The sequence below is a fragment of the Rhinoraja longicauda genome, chromosome 24, assembly GCF_053455715.1.
Source record: "Rhinoraja longicauda isolate Sanriku21f chromosome 24, sRhiLon1.1, whole genome shotgun sequence".
Taxonomy (NCBI): domain Eukaryota; kingdom Metazoa; phylum Chordata; class Chondrichthyes; order Rajiformes; family Arhynchobatidae; genus Rhinoraja; species Rhinoraja longicauda.
The window spans coordinates 9358593-9372123 of record NC_135976.1 but is presented as its reverse complement, the minus strand read 5'-3'; the positions used below and the strand labels follow the sequence as shown (position 1 = coordinate 9372123).

Sequence of the window (13531 nt, the reverse complement as noted above, 5' to 3'; positions counted from 1 at the left end):
AGATTACTGAGGCATTTTGATTGGCATAATCACTTTTACACAATTGACTGAAGAATTTTCCTATGATTTGGCGTCAGGGAAGTCATCCACAGACCATTTGAAGTATTTGATTTCACATTCAGACAGAATGTGGAAAAAGAAAACCGAAATGGCCCTGTGTCCTTATAGAACTTATTTGTTTACTGGTCATGTAGACATTTCCTTGTCTTGTGCCAGGTATTTCATAGATAGTTTGGGATGGTCATTTGTAGTGTATTATTTATGACTCTTTTCATTTTAGCATAAACAGTTTTCATTAAATTTCTTTCAGATCACACAAACAATAGCATTGAATGGATGAAGTGGGAAGATGTGTAATTAAGGCTGGTTTAACACATATATTTTACCAAAGATACACACAAAAAGCTGCAGTAACTCAGCAGGACAGGCAGCATCTCTGGAGAGAAGGTATGGGTGACGTTTCGGGTCGAGACCCTTCTTCAGTCTCGACCCGAAAAGTCATCCATTCCTTCTCTCCCGAGATGCTGCCTGTCCCGCTAAGTTACTCCAGCTTTTTGTGTCTATCTTCGGTTTAAACCAGCATCTGCAGTTCCTTCCAACACATATATTTTACCATTTGTCCTCAGTTGGTGATTTAACTGTTTCCTGCTTATACATCAACTAAGTGGGTGTATTTCAGGCACTACAAAGAAACATTTATTTCACCAAAACCATGATATTACTGCCAGAACTGACACACTAGTGTGGACCATGACATTTTCATGTAAGTTGATAAAAGCTTGTAGCAATGGATATCTGATCACAGCCAACATCAATCTGCCTCCAATAACAACCTGTTATGTAGCAAGGGATTAAAATCTAACACTGAAATTATTATAAGGAACAACAAGAGTTTTTGAAATTTATTTTCATTTACACATATACAGATTCATATAGTATTGTCTTAGATTTCAATGCAGCGTACACATTCCAAAAACGTCACTGATTGCCATTAATAGGTCCAGCCCGATGCTAGTCCTGTGCACAGAGACCAACCCTACCAAGCTTCAGTAAACATCTCATCTTCAATAAAAAGCAAAACTATGGAAATCTCAATAAAACTATACTTTATACTGTACAAGTGAATCTGCAAGCTTACTGATCAGCACAGCAGCTCTAAAATTCCTTTTGATCATAAAACCATTACCATATTGTGTAAAATCACCTGAGTTGAGATCAACATACACACAGTAAATTATTAGTCCTGAGAATAGACTGATTTAGTCTGTGAGTTGTATGTTTGGCACCCAGGATTTTACTGGACAGTACTAGGTAGTAAATCACAGTTCATTCATTCCTGCAAGTGGCACTCGTTTCTTGGTCCTCACGTTTATTGGCAATTATCTGTCATAACTGTATCTTGTGTCATTCCTTCATGTTGAATTGCAGCTGTCGCCATGCCAATAGCTTCCTCCAAAGTCTGCTGTTCCTCCAGCTAAAGAGACAAATAAAGACAGGATAATTACAAAGTCAGCAGATGAGACGGCACACTGAGTTTCTGGTGATTTTATACAAGTATTGTGTAAAGACACCTAAATTCGGATCACCATTCACAGTGAATTAATCCTGAGAATAGACTGTGAGTGAGTAGTTTATGTTTGGGTCCCAGGATTTTACCAGACAGTACTGGGCAACAAATTATTGCAGTATCATCATACTGGACCATTAATCACACCCCCAAATAAGGGCTCTCGCCAGAGAAAGAGTGCCAAGGAGATTTATGAGAGTGTTGCTCGGATTAGAGAATTGTGGTTTAAAAGAAAGGGAATCTGAGGATGATTTCTTTGGAATGTAAATTGATGGAGGATTTCATTATACATACATTATGTGTGGCTTAGACAGAGAGGGAGAGTAGAAACAAGGAACTGCAGGTGCTGATTTTCTTTTTAAAGGGCAAAGTGCTGGAGTAACTCACTGGGTCAGGCAGCATTTCGGGAGAACATGGATAGATGACGTTTTGGGTCGGACTTCTTCAGATTGATTGTGGGAGTGGGAGAGGGGCTTTGGTGGAAGGATTAGTGGAGAATTGAAAAAAAATATCACTGAATGAGTGCTGGGAGTCTGAAAAATCACTTCTTGAAAGGATGTTGGAAGCAGAAAGCTTTGCTAGGATATGTTTTTGAAGAGTCGTAATCTGCAGGGCCTCAAACTCAGTTAGAAAACGGATCAACCGGATCCATTTTTGGCCAATGTGCAAAGAATGGGCCAAATGATGATGAGAAAGAATACAGGCAGGAGATTGAGCACCTCGTAACCTGGTGCCAAGACATGAACGTTTCCCTCAATGTCAGCAAGACAAAGGAGATTGTGATCGACTTCAGGAAACAAAGTGAATATCTCCAGATTCCGGTACCATTTCTTCCCAGCTGCTATCAGACAACTGAACCATTCTATCACCAACCAGAAAGCAGTCGTGACCTACCATTTACCTCAGTGGAAACAATCGGATGATCTTTAATTGGACTTTATCTTCCTTTAAACGTTATTCCCTTTATCCTGTGTCTGTACACTGTGGACGGCTTGATTCTAATAATGTTGTCTTTTTGCTGACTGGATTACACACAACAAAAAACTTTTCACTGTACCTTGGTGCACATGACAATAAACTAAACTGAAATAGTGCAGGAGAAGTGGCAATGAGCGTGTATGTATATGCGTATCCAAGTGGTGAAGATTGGTGCGGGAACCTTCCACAATTCAGAGCCTAGCAACAGTAATTAATGACGCACTTAGCCATAGGATCATCCAATCAAAAGCACTAGGTAAGGTCAGCATGGTCCAGCCTTAGACTGTATTTAATTTATGTTAGTATTGACACTATTCAATGTTATGTAATGAATTTGACAGTTTAAATTATTTTCTAACAGGATCACATATTCTGATTAACATGGTCGGTCAATCACACAAAACCAATAGGCCGAGTCAAACTGACAGAAGGCTGGTGGTTCGGTAGGGAAATCTCAGATGGTGCCAGGTACATCTGACCTCCTGCTCCTCCCTAACGGGTGGGAGCAAAGAGCTGAACATACTTGGGATTTGGCCTCCTGGTTTTATGCAAGGGCTGGTTGTTGTAAATCTGATCACCTTGCTATACTTATACTCTCTGCTTACAAGCAAAAACGGAAGCAGGAGGATCCAGTGGTGATGCTATTCAGTTGAGTGTGGTCACCATTTGTGTGGTCATTTTAGGTAAGTGTGTGAATTAATTCACTGTATTTTATTATGTTTTAGTATTTATTGTGTTCTTAATGACTTTAAAATAATCTTGAATTCTTTTAATTACTTACATTTACGAGTATTTTTCTGAATGTTGGAAGCCTCCAACAGTGACACTCACTGGGGTATGGGACCCAGAGATACACACCGTGAGCACACTTCCCACTAAGCCTATTCCACCTTGCAGAGCTAGCCTTGGATATCATTCATCAAGAAGCATATGCCAAAGCAGATGACACAATACTTACCTACCTTAGAGAACTGATGCGTGCTCTGCTTTAGAGACATGGCACACCTGCCTCAACCGATTGACCGACGTCTCCCGGCAGGCCGCGGAGAAGCAGGGGCCGGAGCCTCACGGGTTGGAAGAGCCCGCGGCCGGCCCCCGGGTCGGCGGAGCCCGCAGCTGGGGCATGGTTGGGGCCACGGAGGCATCCACAGAGGGCCTGGCAGCTATAGTGGAGAGGTCGGTGCGGTGGTCGATGATGGTGCCGACCGACGGACGAGGATGGACCACGTGGTAGTGAAGACGCCGCTGCCGGGGGAAGAAACAATGGAGGATCCGGCGTGTGGGGACCGTCGTGAGGGAGGAAGAACAATGCAGCACCCTATGTGGGGGGACTGCCGTGAGGGAGGGGGAGGAGGGGGGAGAACAAAGGGGGACCTGGCGCGGGGGTTCTTAAGTGTCCTCAATGTGGTGACTATTAGCATACCTTGGGTATACAACCAAATAATTGCACTGCGACTTGTCACATGTGGCAATACAGTAGTCATTCATTCATTCAACTGACACAGCCATTCAACACGAGAGCTTCTTGCCACATCGGGTGGACTGCACGCCATGCTCAGGCAGGATTACAGGTAGAGGGGTCTGCTTTCTAATTAACTTGACACAGTGGTCCTGGTGTGCTCGTACACCCCAGAACTGGAATGCCTTACAGTGAAGTGTCGTCCCTACTAGCTGTCATGGGAATTCACTTTGGCTATCCCGACAGCAGAATGCATCACTCCAGACCAATGCTATGTTTGCACTCGAGGAACAGCCTTCAAACAAAGCACCTCAAGGCCTTGTTCATAATAGCCAAGGACTTCAAGCAGGCCAACATCAAGAGCATGCTGCAGTGGAAATGGTTGAGAGCTTCAAGTTCCCTAGTGCTATTGTTACCAATGATTTGTCATGGACAAACCACATTGATGTGATAGCCAAAAGGTACATCACACCTTTACTTCCTTAGGAGACAAAGGATAACTCTTACAAACTTCTATAGATGCATCATAGAAAGCATCATGTGATTGGGTTGCATCACAGCATGGTTTGCGTACAACTCTGCCCAAAACTACGAGAAATTGCAGGGAGTTTAGATGTATCCAGTCTATGACACAGACCAGACTTCCCTCCATTGACTCCATCCATACTTCACACTGCCTTGGAAAAGTAACCCTGGTCATTCCTCCTTCTCTTTGCTCCCCGACAGAACTTGAAAGCACGCACCACCTGACTCAGGAACAGTTTTTCCCTCTGAGTTATTAAGCTTTTGAACTGTTCTTCCATAAGCTAAGGTACTGTCCAATTCAGCCGTACCCCGTTGAGGACATTGGACTTTGGCACTGATGTGCCTCAGTGTTAAGAACTATATTCTGCAATCAGTATCTTCCCCTTTGTTCTATCTATTGTACTTGAATTTGACTTGATTGTACACATGTATGGTATATCTATTCAGTTTGGATAGCATGCAAAACAAATTTTTACACTGTACCTCAGTACACATGACAATAATAAACCCAAGCCTACTCTTCTGCACAGTATTATTGTCTCACAAGGAAAATGTACCCCAAAACAACAATTACTAATTCAGTCAATGTAGATTCACCCAATGGGTTTGACTTTGACTGTCTAAATTCTTCCCATATATCAAAAATCAGAGGTTTATTCATTGGGGAACATGTAAATCTTTTGAAATTAAGTTAAAGATGCAGATGTAATATAGTTCAATAGGAATATTGAAGACTGTTTCAGAAATTTGATGCTATTGAGAAAGAGCAGCATCAAATTGTAGAAGGGGAGTCCAACACAGACGCTGTTATATTGCACATTTAGTACATGTAGCTTTGGGGTGATAAGAAATTCTTTGTCGTAAGAAAAACTTTAACAAAGTTCCTTTTTGTTACCTTAACTTGTCAGCCTATTATGTGATAAAAGGGCAGTGACCTAACAATGCATAATTTGCAAGTTAATGTAATGCTTTTCACATTCCAAGATGATTATGGAAATCATATGTTGCATCTTCTCATCAATAGTTACGGAGTTACCATTATCAGCTACCTTCTTTTCAAAATTGAGGTCATGATATTAACTTTTTCCACATTTGGCCAGTGTAAACTCAACTCATTGTTCTCCATATCAAATGACAAAGAGACGTGACAAATCTGAAAAAACCCAGCAGGAATAGAAAAAGCAGCAAGAGATGAAACAGCAACAGAGGAACAGAACGACAACACCACGAGTGAAACACGAGGAAAAGACACGTGCACATAAATGCAGAGGGGGAAAGTAAAAAGAAATCAAATGTGCAAAACAAATTCAGTATCGCATAGATTTTAATCCTTCTGTACAAACATATCTGTTCTATTTCAGTCAATTAATTTCATTTATTCATGGCCCTGGAACAAAATATATTATATAGAGAAACAAGAAACTCAGATGCTGGAATCTTGATTCAAATACAAAGTGCTGGAGGAACTCAGCAGGTCAGGCAGCCTCTGTGGCGGAGATGGACAAGTGACTCTGGATTGTTAAAACAATGTTTTGGTTTAGAGCTACGAAACACTAAGGGGCAGAAAACGCTAGTGGGAGTTGTGTACAGGCCACCTAACAGCAGTAGGGAGGTTGGGGATGGCATCAAGCAGGAAATTAGAAATGCATGCACTAAAGGCGCAGCAGTTATAATGGGTGACTTCAATCTACATATAGATTGGGTGAACCAAACTGGCAGGGGTGCTGAGGAAGAGGATTTCTTGGAATGTTTGAGAGATGGTTTTCTAAACCAACATGTCGAGGAACCAACAAGAGAACAGGCCATTCTAGACTGGGTATTGAGTAACGAGGAAGGGTTAGTTAGCAGTCTTGTTGTGCGAGGCCCCTTGGGCAAGAGTGATCATAATATGGTAGAGTTCTTCATTAGGATGGAGAGTGACAAAGTCGATACAGAAACAAGTGTTCTGAACTTAAAGAAAGGTAACTTTGAGGGTATGAGGCGTGAATTGTCCAAGATAGACTGACGATTGATGCTGAAAGGGTTGACGGTGGACATGCAATGGAAGGCATTTAAAGGTCGCATGGATGAACTACAACAAGTGTTCATCCCAGTTTGGCAAAAGAACAAACCAGGAAAGGTAGTGCATCCGTGGCTAACAAGGGAAATCAAGGATAGTATTAAAACAAAAGATGAAGCATACAGATTAGCCAGAAAAAGTAGCATACCAGAGGACTGGGACAAATTCAGAGTCCAGCAGAGGAGGACCAAGGGCTTAATTAGGAAAGGGAAAATAGATTATGTTCCTGGCAAGGAACATAAAAACAGACTGCAAAAGCTTTTATAAATATGTCAAGAGAAAAAGATTAGTTAAGGCAAATGTAGGTCCCTTGCAGTCGGAAACAGGTGAATTGATCATAGGGAACAAGGAGATGGCAGACCAATTGAACAAATACTTTGGTTCTGTCTTCACTAAGGAAGACATAAACCGTCTGCCGGAAATAGCGGGGGACCGGGGGTCTAAAGAGATGGAGGAACTGAGGGAAATCCAGGTTAGTCGGGAAGTGGTGTTAGGTAAATTAAATGGATTAAAGGCAGATAAATCCCCAGGGCCAGATAGGCTGCATCCCAGAGTGCTTAAGGAAGTAGCCTCAGAAATAGTGGATGCATTAGTGATAATTTTTCAAAACTCTTTAGATTCTGGGGTAGTTCCTGAGGACTGGAGGGTAGCTAATGTAATCCCACTTTTTAAAAAGGGAGGGAGAGAGAAAACGGGGAATTATAGACCAGTTAGCCTAACATCGGTAGTGGGGAAAATGCTAGAGTCAGTTATTAAAGATGTGATAGCATTACATTTGGAAAGTGGAGAAATCATCGGACAAAGTCAGCATGGATTTACCAAAGGCAAATCATGTCTGACGAATCTTATAGAATTTTTCGAGGATGAAACTAGTAGAGTGGATAAGGGAGAACCAGTCGATGTGTTATATCTGGACTTTCAGAAGGCCTTCGACAAGGTCCCACATAGGAGATTGGTGTACAAACTTAAAGCACACGGTATTGAGGGTTCAGTGTTGAGGTGGATAGAAAATTGGTTGGCGGACAGGAAGCAAAGAGTAGGAATAAACGGGTCCTTTTCGGAATGGCAGGCAGTGACTAGTGGGGTACCGCGAGGCTCAGTGCTGGGACCCCAGTTATTTACAGTGTATATTAATGATTTGGACGAGGGAATTGAATGCAACATCTCTAAGTTTGCGGATGACACGAAGCTGGGTGGCAGTGTTAGCTGCGAGGAGGATGCTAGGAGGCTGCAGAGTGACTTGGATAGATTAGGCGAGTGGGCAAATGCATGGCAGATGCAATATAATGTGGATAAATGTGAGGTTATCCACTTTGGCGGCAAGAACAGGAAAGCAGAGTATTACCTGAATGGTGACCGATTGGGAGAAGGGGAGATGCAACGTGACCTGGGTGTCATGGTGCACCAGTCATTGAAAGCAAGCATGCAGGTGCAGCAGGCAGTGAAGAAAGCGAATGGTATGTTGGCATTCATAGCAAGAGGATTTGAGTTTAGGAGCAGGGAGGTTCTGCTGCAGTTGTACAGGGCCTTGGTGAGACCGCACCTGGAGTATTGTGTGCAGTTTTGGTCTCCTAACCTGAGGAAAGACGTTCTTGCCTTAGAGGGAGTACAGAGAAGGTTCACCAGATTGATCCCTGGGATGGCGGGACTTACATATGAGGAAAGACTAGATAGACTGGGCTTGTACTCGCTGGAATTTAGAAGACTGAGGGGGGATCTTATAGAAACATATAAAATTCTTAAGGGGTTGGAGAGGCTAGATGCGGGAAAATTGTTCCCGATGTTGGGGGAGTCCAGAACCAGGGGTCACAGCTTAAGGATAAGGGGGAAGTCTTTTAGGACCGAGATGAGAAAACATTTCTTCACACAGAGAGTGGTGAGTCTGTGGAATTCTCTGCCACAGAAGGTAGTTGAGGCCAGTTCATTGGCTATATTTAAGAGGGAGTTAGATGTGGCCCTTTTTGCTAAAGGGATCAGGGGGTATGGAGAGAAGGCAGGTACAGGCTACTGAGCTGAATGATCAGCCATGATCATATTGAATGGCGGTGCAGGCTCGAAGGGCCGAATGGCCTACTCCTGCACCTATTTTCTATGTTTCTATGTTTCTATGTTTGGAATACGGCTCCACTATAATTTCAAGTGGAACTTACTTCTATTGAGCTTTATTATCAACTCACAATATTCCTGAGCTTGTATATATTCTAAATATACTTAAATTCTGACTTGCAGAATTCCATGCATGCAAGAGTCTGATTTGGAATGGACAGCACATGTAGTAGATATTAGAACAAAGTAATTAATATTAGTCAGTAGACACAAAAAGTTGGAATAACTCAGCGAGTCAGGCGGCATCTCTGGAGAAAAGGAATAGGTGAACCTTCTTCAGATTGAGGGTCAGGGAAAAGGGAAATGAGGGACATAGACGGTGATATAGAGAGATATAGAACAAATTAATGAAAGATATGCATATTGGCCAGCATTGATCCTGAATTTGTTTAAATTTCTTGGGATGAAAAAAGAACATTTGGTGTATTTGGTCATATTTAACAGGAAAATAAAGCAAACCCAGGGAGATACCATGGCAGTACTAAAATTGTGGCCTCAGTGAATTAATAGGATGAAGTAATCTTCTAATGCTTGTTCCTCTTTTTTTTTTTACATTGTATTGCAATCTTTGATAGAGAAACATTACCAAGCTTGAAGCATCAAACTTACCCACCTGCACTGCTATCTGGGTGCCATTGGCAGTGGCTACTAATGCCACCTGCTGATGGTGCTGTACCACCTCTGCTGCATGAAGAGCTGCCAAAGCCGAGTCCCCAGTCACCATTCCGTCCGACGTCACTATAGCAACCTGGCAGAGTAAGGCAGAGTTAAAACATGTGAATGCTGTCCAATATATAAACTTGATCAAACCCTTTGTTTCATTCCATCTTGTAGAAAATTATTGTATATTTTCTCAACCCAGAATCTTAAAACCAATTATAAATAAACCATAAATATATTGAGGAATTTGTAGTCTTGGTCTGTGACATTGACTTGGGTTCTCCCCCCCCCACCCCATACTTCCTTCTTTAAGTACATAATTGCCTTTGTTTGAGCAGTACAACAAATAAGCACTCATGTCATTCACAAATACCATTTCAGTATTGTTTGAGCAAGAAAGCATTTCATCCCCATCCCTCGATCTTGTCGCATTTGAAACTACTTGCTAAGGGCACAGTAAATGGCTTTCATCAGATTAGGCGGCTCGGTGGCGCAGCGGTAGAGTTGCTGCCTTACAGCGAATGCAGCGCCGGAGACTCGGGTTCGATCCTGACTACGGGCGCCGTCTGTACGGAGTTTGTACGTTCTCCCCGTGACCTGCGTGGGTTTTCTCCGAGGTCTTCGGTTTCCTCCCACACTCCAAAGACGTACAGGTATGTAGATTAATTGACTGGGTAATATGTAAAAATTGTCCCTAATGGGGTGTAGGATAGTGTTAGTGTGCGGGGATCGCTGGGCGGCGTGGACTCGGTGGGCCGAAGGGCCTGTTTCCGCACTGTATCTCTAAAAAAAAAATCTGCCTGCTAATCCCATCTCAAATGTAACCTGAACCACCCATTCGGTTTCTTTAGCATTGCACTCCTTTCATTTTACATCCCATGTCAGGCACACTAGTCTTTGAGTAATGATGCCAGTTTACCAGTCAGGTCAATTTGCTTATTGGAATCCAAAGAATGGACTGAGCTACGTTATAATCACGAGAAGGATTCTGGCAAATGGTATTAGGTTTTCTGAGGAAAATGGGATTCTTTTTCACTCCAATACATTTTTTTCTCTAATTTAAATTAATGTAATATATTCAAAATAAGTAACTCATTTGAACTTTAGAAAATCCCAAATTTGTTGCCAACAAATTATTTTGATTCTGAAAAGTTAACTCTTACTAAGATTCATCTCTTTTCATACAGCTTTCCATAAAATGTAATTGCAATACTGTGCTTTTCCTTTATGTTGCTTCATTAAAATGTAAATTCAAAAAGATTTCTATGAATTAAATTGATGACTAATATTAAATATTTCCATCAACTTTGAGGGACCAAAAAAGATGTGTCATCAAGCAAAAACTGAAGTTGAAGCACATGACATTATGATATATAACCAAAAAAATGGTCAGAGAGAAAGTTTTTATATATTCCAAATCAGGAAAGATTTTTATTCCAAAATAGGAAAGATTCATAGAGGGATGGAGAGGACATTTCAAAACTTGGATCTTATCACCTAAAGACAAGGCTTCCACAGGAGTGAATAAATACGAGGATGAGCAAGAGGTCACAACTAGAGGAGCAGTGATATTTGCAAGAATTGTACAGCCAGTGGTGATTAGAGACACATTGGGGTGTGACAATGGAAGAAATTTAAAACAAGGGTAAAAATAGTTCTTATGTTAGGTTATTAACTTGAAATGTTAACTACATTTCTCTCGCCACAGATGCTACCTGATCTGCTGTGTATCTCCAGTATTTTGTTTTTTATTAAGAATGTTAAAATCACATTGTTGTTTAACAGGAAGCACACGTGATCATAGGAAGGTGCAAGTTTCGACACAGGCAACGGAGATTTTGATGATTTCAATTTTACAGAGAATTGAAATAAAAATTACAGCCAGGAGAACATTGGAATAGACAAGTTTGGAAGAAGGAAAGGTGGATGTATTTTTTATCCACAGTTTAAGAATAAGGGGTAGGCCATTTAGAACGGAGATGAGGAAAAACATTTTCAGTCAGAGTGTTGTGAATCTGTGGAATTCTCTGCCTCAGAAGGCAGTGGAGGCCATTCTCTGAATGCATTCAAGAGAGAGCTAGATAGAGCTCTTAAGGATAGCAGAGTCAGGGGGTATGGGGAGGAGGCAGGAACGGGGTACTGATTGAGAATGATCAGCCATGATCACATTGAATGGCGGTGCTGGCTCGAAGGGCCGAATGGCCTACTCCTGCACCTATTGTCTATTCAGCAGCAAACAAGCTAAGCAGTCAAGCAGTTACAGGGCTAGTAATGGGTAATCTTAGTGACTGTGCATTTAATTACAATATGTATATAAATTGAACATTTTTGATTATCTGTATTTTCAATGGATGATGTAAGCCACGACATACCTGCTGTGATTCAGTACCATCTGCTGTCACCATGGTAACTGTATGAGCACCAGGTGATTCTGTGAGGTCACCTTCATGTGTGGGTACAGAAATTGTAGTCCCATCCTGAGTTACCATGGTGATAGCTGTTCCCAGAGCCTGCAACTCTTCATGCGATAGACTAACCTGCAATTAATAATGTTATTCTTTTAGGAAAAGCTGGGATTGGCGACTGCAAAATAATAAAAATCCAAAGTTAACAAAAAATAATAATAATTTCCATGGGTTCCACAAAGTTGGTTTAATCATTGGGTATTCAGTTTTCAGGGTGTTGATACCATCAAAGATGTACTTTTCAATTCATTTGGTTTTGTTTTTAGTTATGGCTTTTACAACTTAATCTACGATGGGGTTTTGCTCGTAGTTTTGAACATTTTTATAAGACAGAATTACCACACTTCTAGATTTTTAAGTTAACAAAACAAAAATCATTAAAGATGTTCTATTGTTTCACCCTGAATGACTCAGTGGGTATGACCATCACTGTGTATAGTGCAAAACTCAGAGACAAACGCTGTCTGTGCTGATAGACAAAAAATGCTGGAGTAACTCAGCGGGACAGGCAGCATCTCTGGATAGAATGAATGAGTGACGTTTCGGGTCGAGACCCTTTTTCAGACATTTCGGGTCTCGAACCGAAATGTCACCCATTCCTTCTATCCAGAGATGCTGCCTGTCCTGCTGAGTTACTCAAGCATTTTGTGTCTATCTTCAGTTTAAACCAACATCTACAGTTCCTTCCGACAACTGTCTGCGCAGAGTTATGACATGAGTTGGAGATGCAATAAGCTTTATTTTTCTGAATTGAGAAGCAAAATTAAAAAATCCGCCAACTTCCTTCCTCGACTGAACTTTAATAAGGGGGAAAACAAAGGTATTGCTATCATGGAGTACTCCATTTTGGCTCTCAATTCCTCTGTGCACAATACCGTATCAATGTGCCCCGCTGGGGCTTACAGATAATGGATGGCTATTTGAGCAAGGCTTCAACATTATTAAAAATATAATAGACCTAGTGGACCCGTTGGGCCAAAACCTCTCCTGCATTGGTGCAGCACCCTCTCTCCCCCCTCCCCTCTCTCCACTCCCCCTCTTCCCTCCTCCCTCCCCTCCCCACCCTTCTCCTCCCATCTTTCCCCTCAACCCCCCCTTATCCTCCCCCCTCCCCCCTCCCTCCCTAGGAGATAGATTTAAACTTTAAAATGTGAATAACTTTAAAAATATAACACCGATTTCAATGAAACCTCTTCCATTAGCACCAAAGGGACGGCGGTGAGTAAGGTGGGCCTAAAATTGTCGCGCTATCGTGTACCGTTTTGGCTGTAGTTCAGGAACAAACAAACGAGTTTTAGTGTATAGATGAGAGTTAGAAGAACAGCTTGTTAAAAAGCTAGGGGAATATTTATGTTCTTTTTCTCTTCACTTTTCACCCAAGATTCAAATAAGATTGAATTGACATGAAGGCTAAAAGCTTTATCATACCTGCTGTGTTCCATCTTGTGATATAAGTGCTACCTGAGACCCCAGACCATCTTGGGTTACCATGGTAACCTGGGTGGAAATTCCATCATCACCTTCCACCCCAGAGAGGTATGCAATACGTGACCGTTTCAATACAGGTTCAACAGCAGCTAAGAATGAAATAATCAAGGTTAGAGTGACCCAATTCAAAACAAGTCAAGATGAAGCACATCACACAGTATATTTTGAACTTGCGGCGAGAGCCATAGAGGCATGCAGCATGAAAACAGGCTCTTTTGCCCGAC

At 41.7% G+C, this 13531-nt stretch overlaps 1 protein-coding gene across 5 annotated transcripts in view; it reads right to left on the bottom strand.

The window, feature by feature from the left end:
- Positions 1-942: 942 nt before the first annotated feature.
- The window catches only part of LOC144605412 (zinc finger protein 76-like), a 46807-nt gene continuing 34218 nt past the window's right edge, over positions 943-13531 (bottom strand). For 4 of the 5 annotated variants that reach the window (XM_078420629.1, XM_078420632.1, XM_078420630.1 and 1 more), the window contains exons 12-15: positions 13248-13396; positions 11727-11891; positions 9308-9442; positions 943-1474 (exon numbers count right to left, since the gene is read on the bottom strand). In XM_078420629.1, the coding sequence (XP_078276755.1) occupies positions 1370-1474; positions 9308-9442; positions 11727-11891; positions 13248-13396 (554 nt within the window). In that variant the 3' untranslated portion in view covers positions 943-1369. Of the gene's footprint in view, positions 1475-9303; positions 9443-11726; positions 11892-13247; positions 13397-13531 lie in introns of all 5 variants that reach the window. The other variant, XM_078420633.1, reaches the window with a different exon arrangement.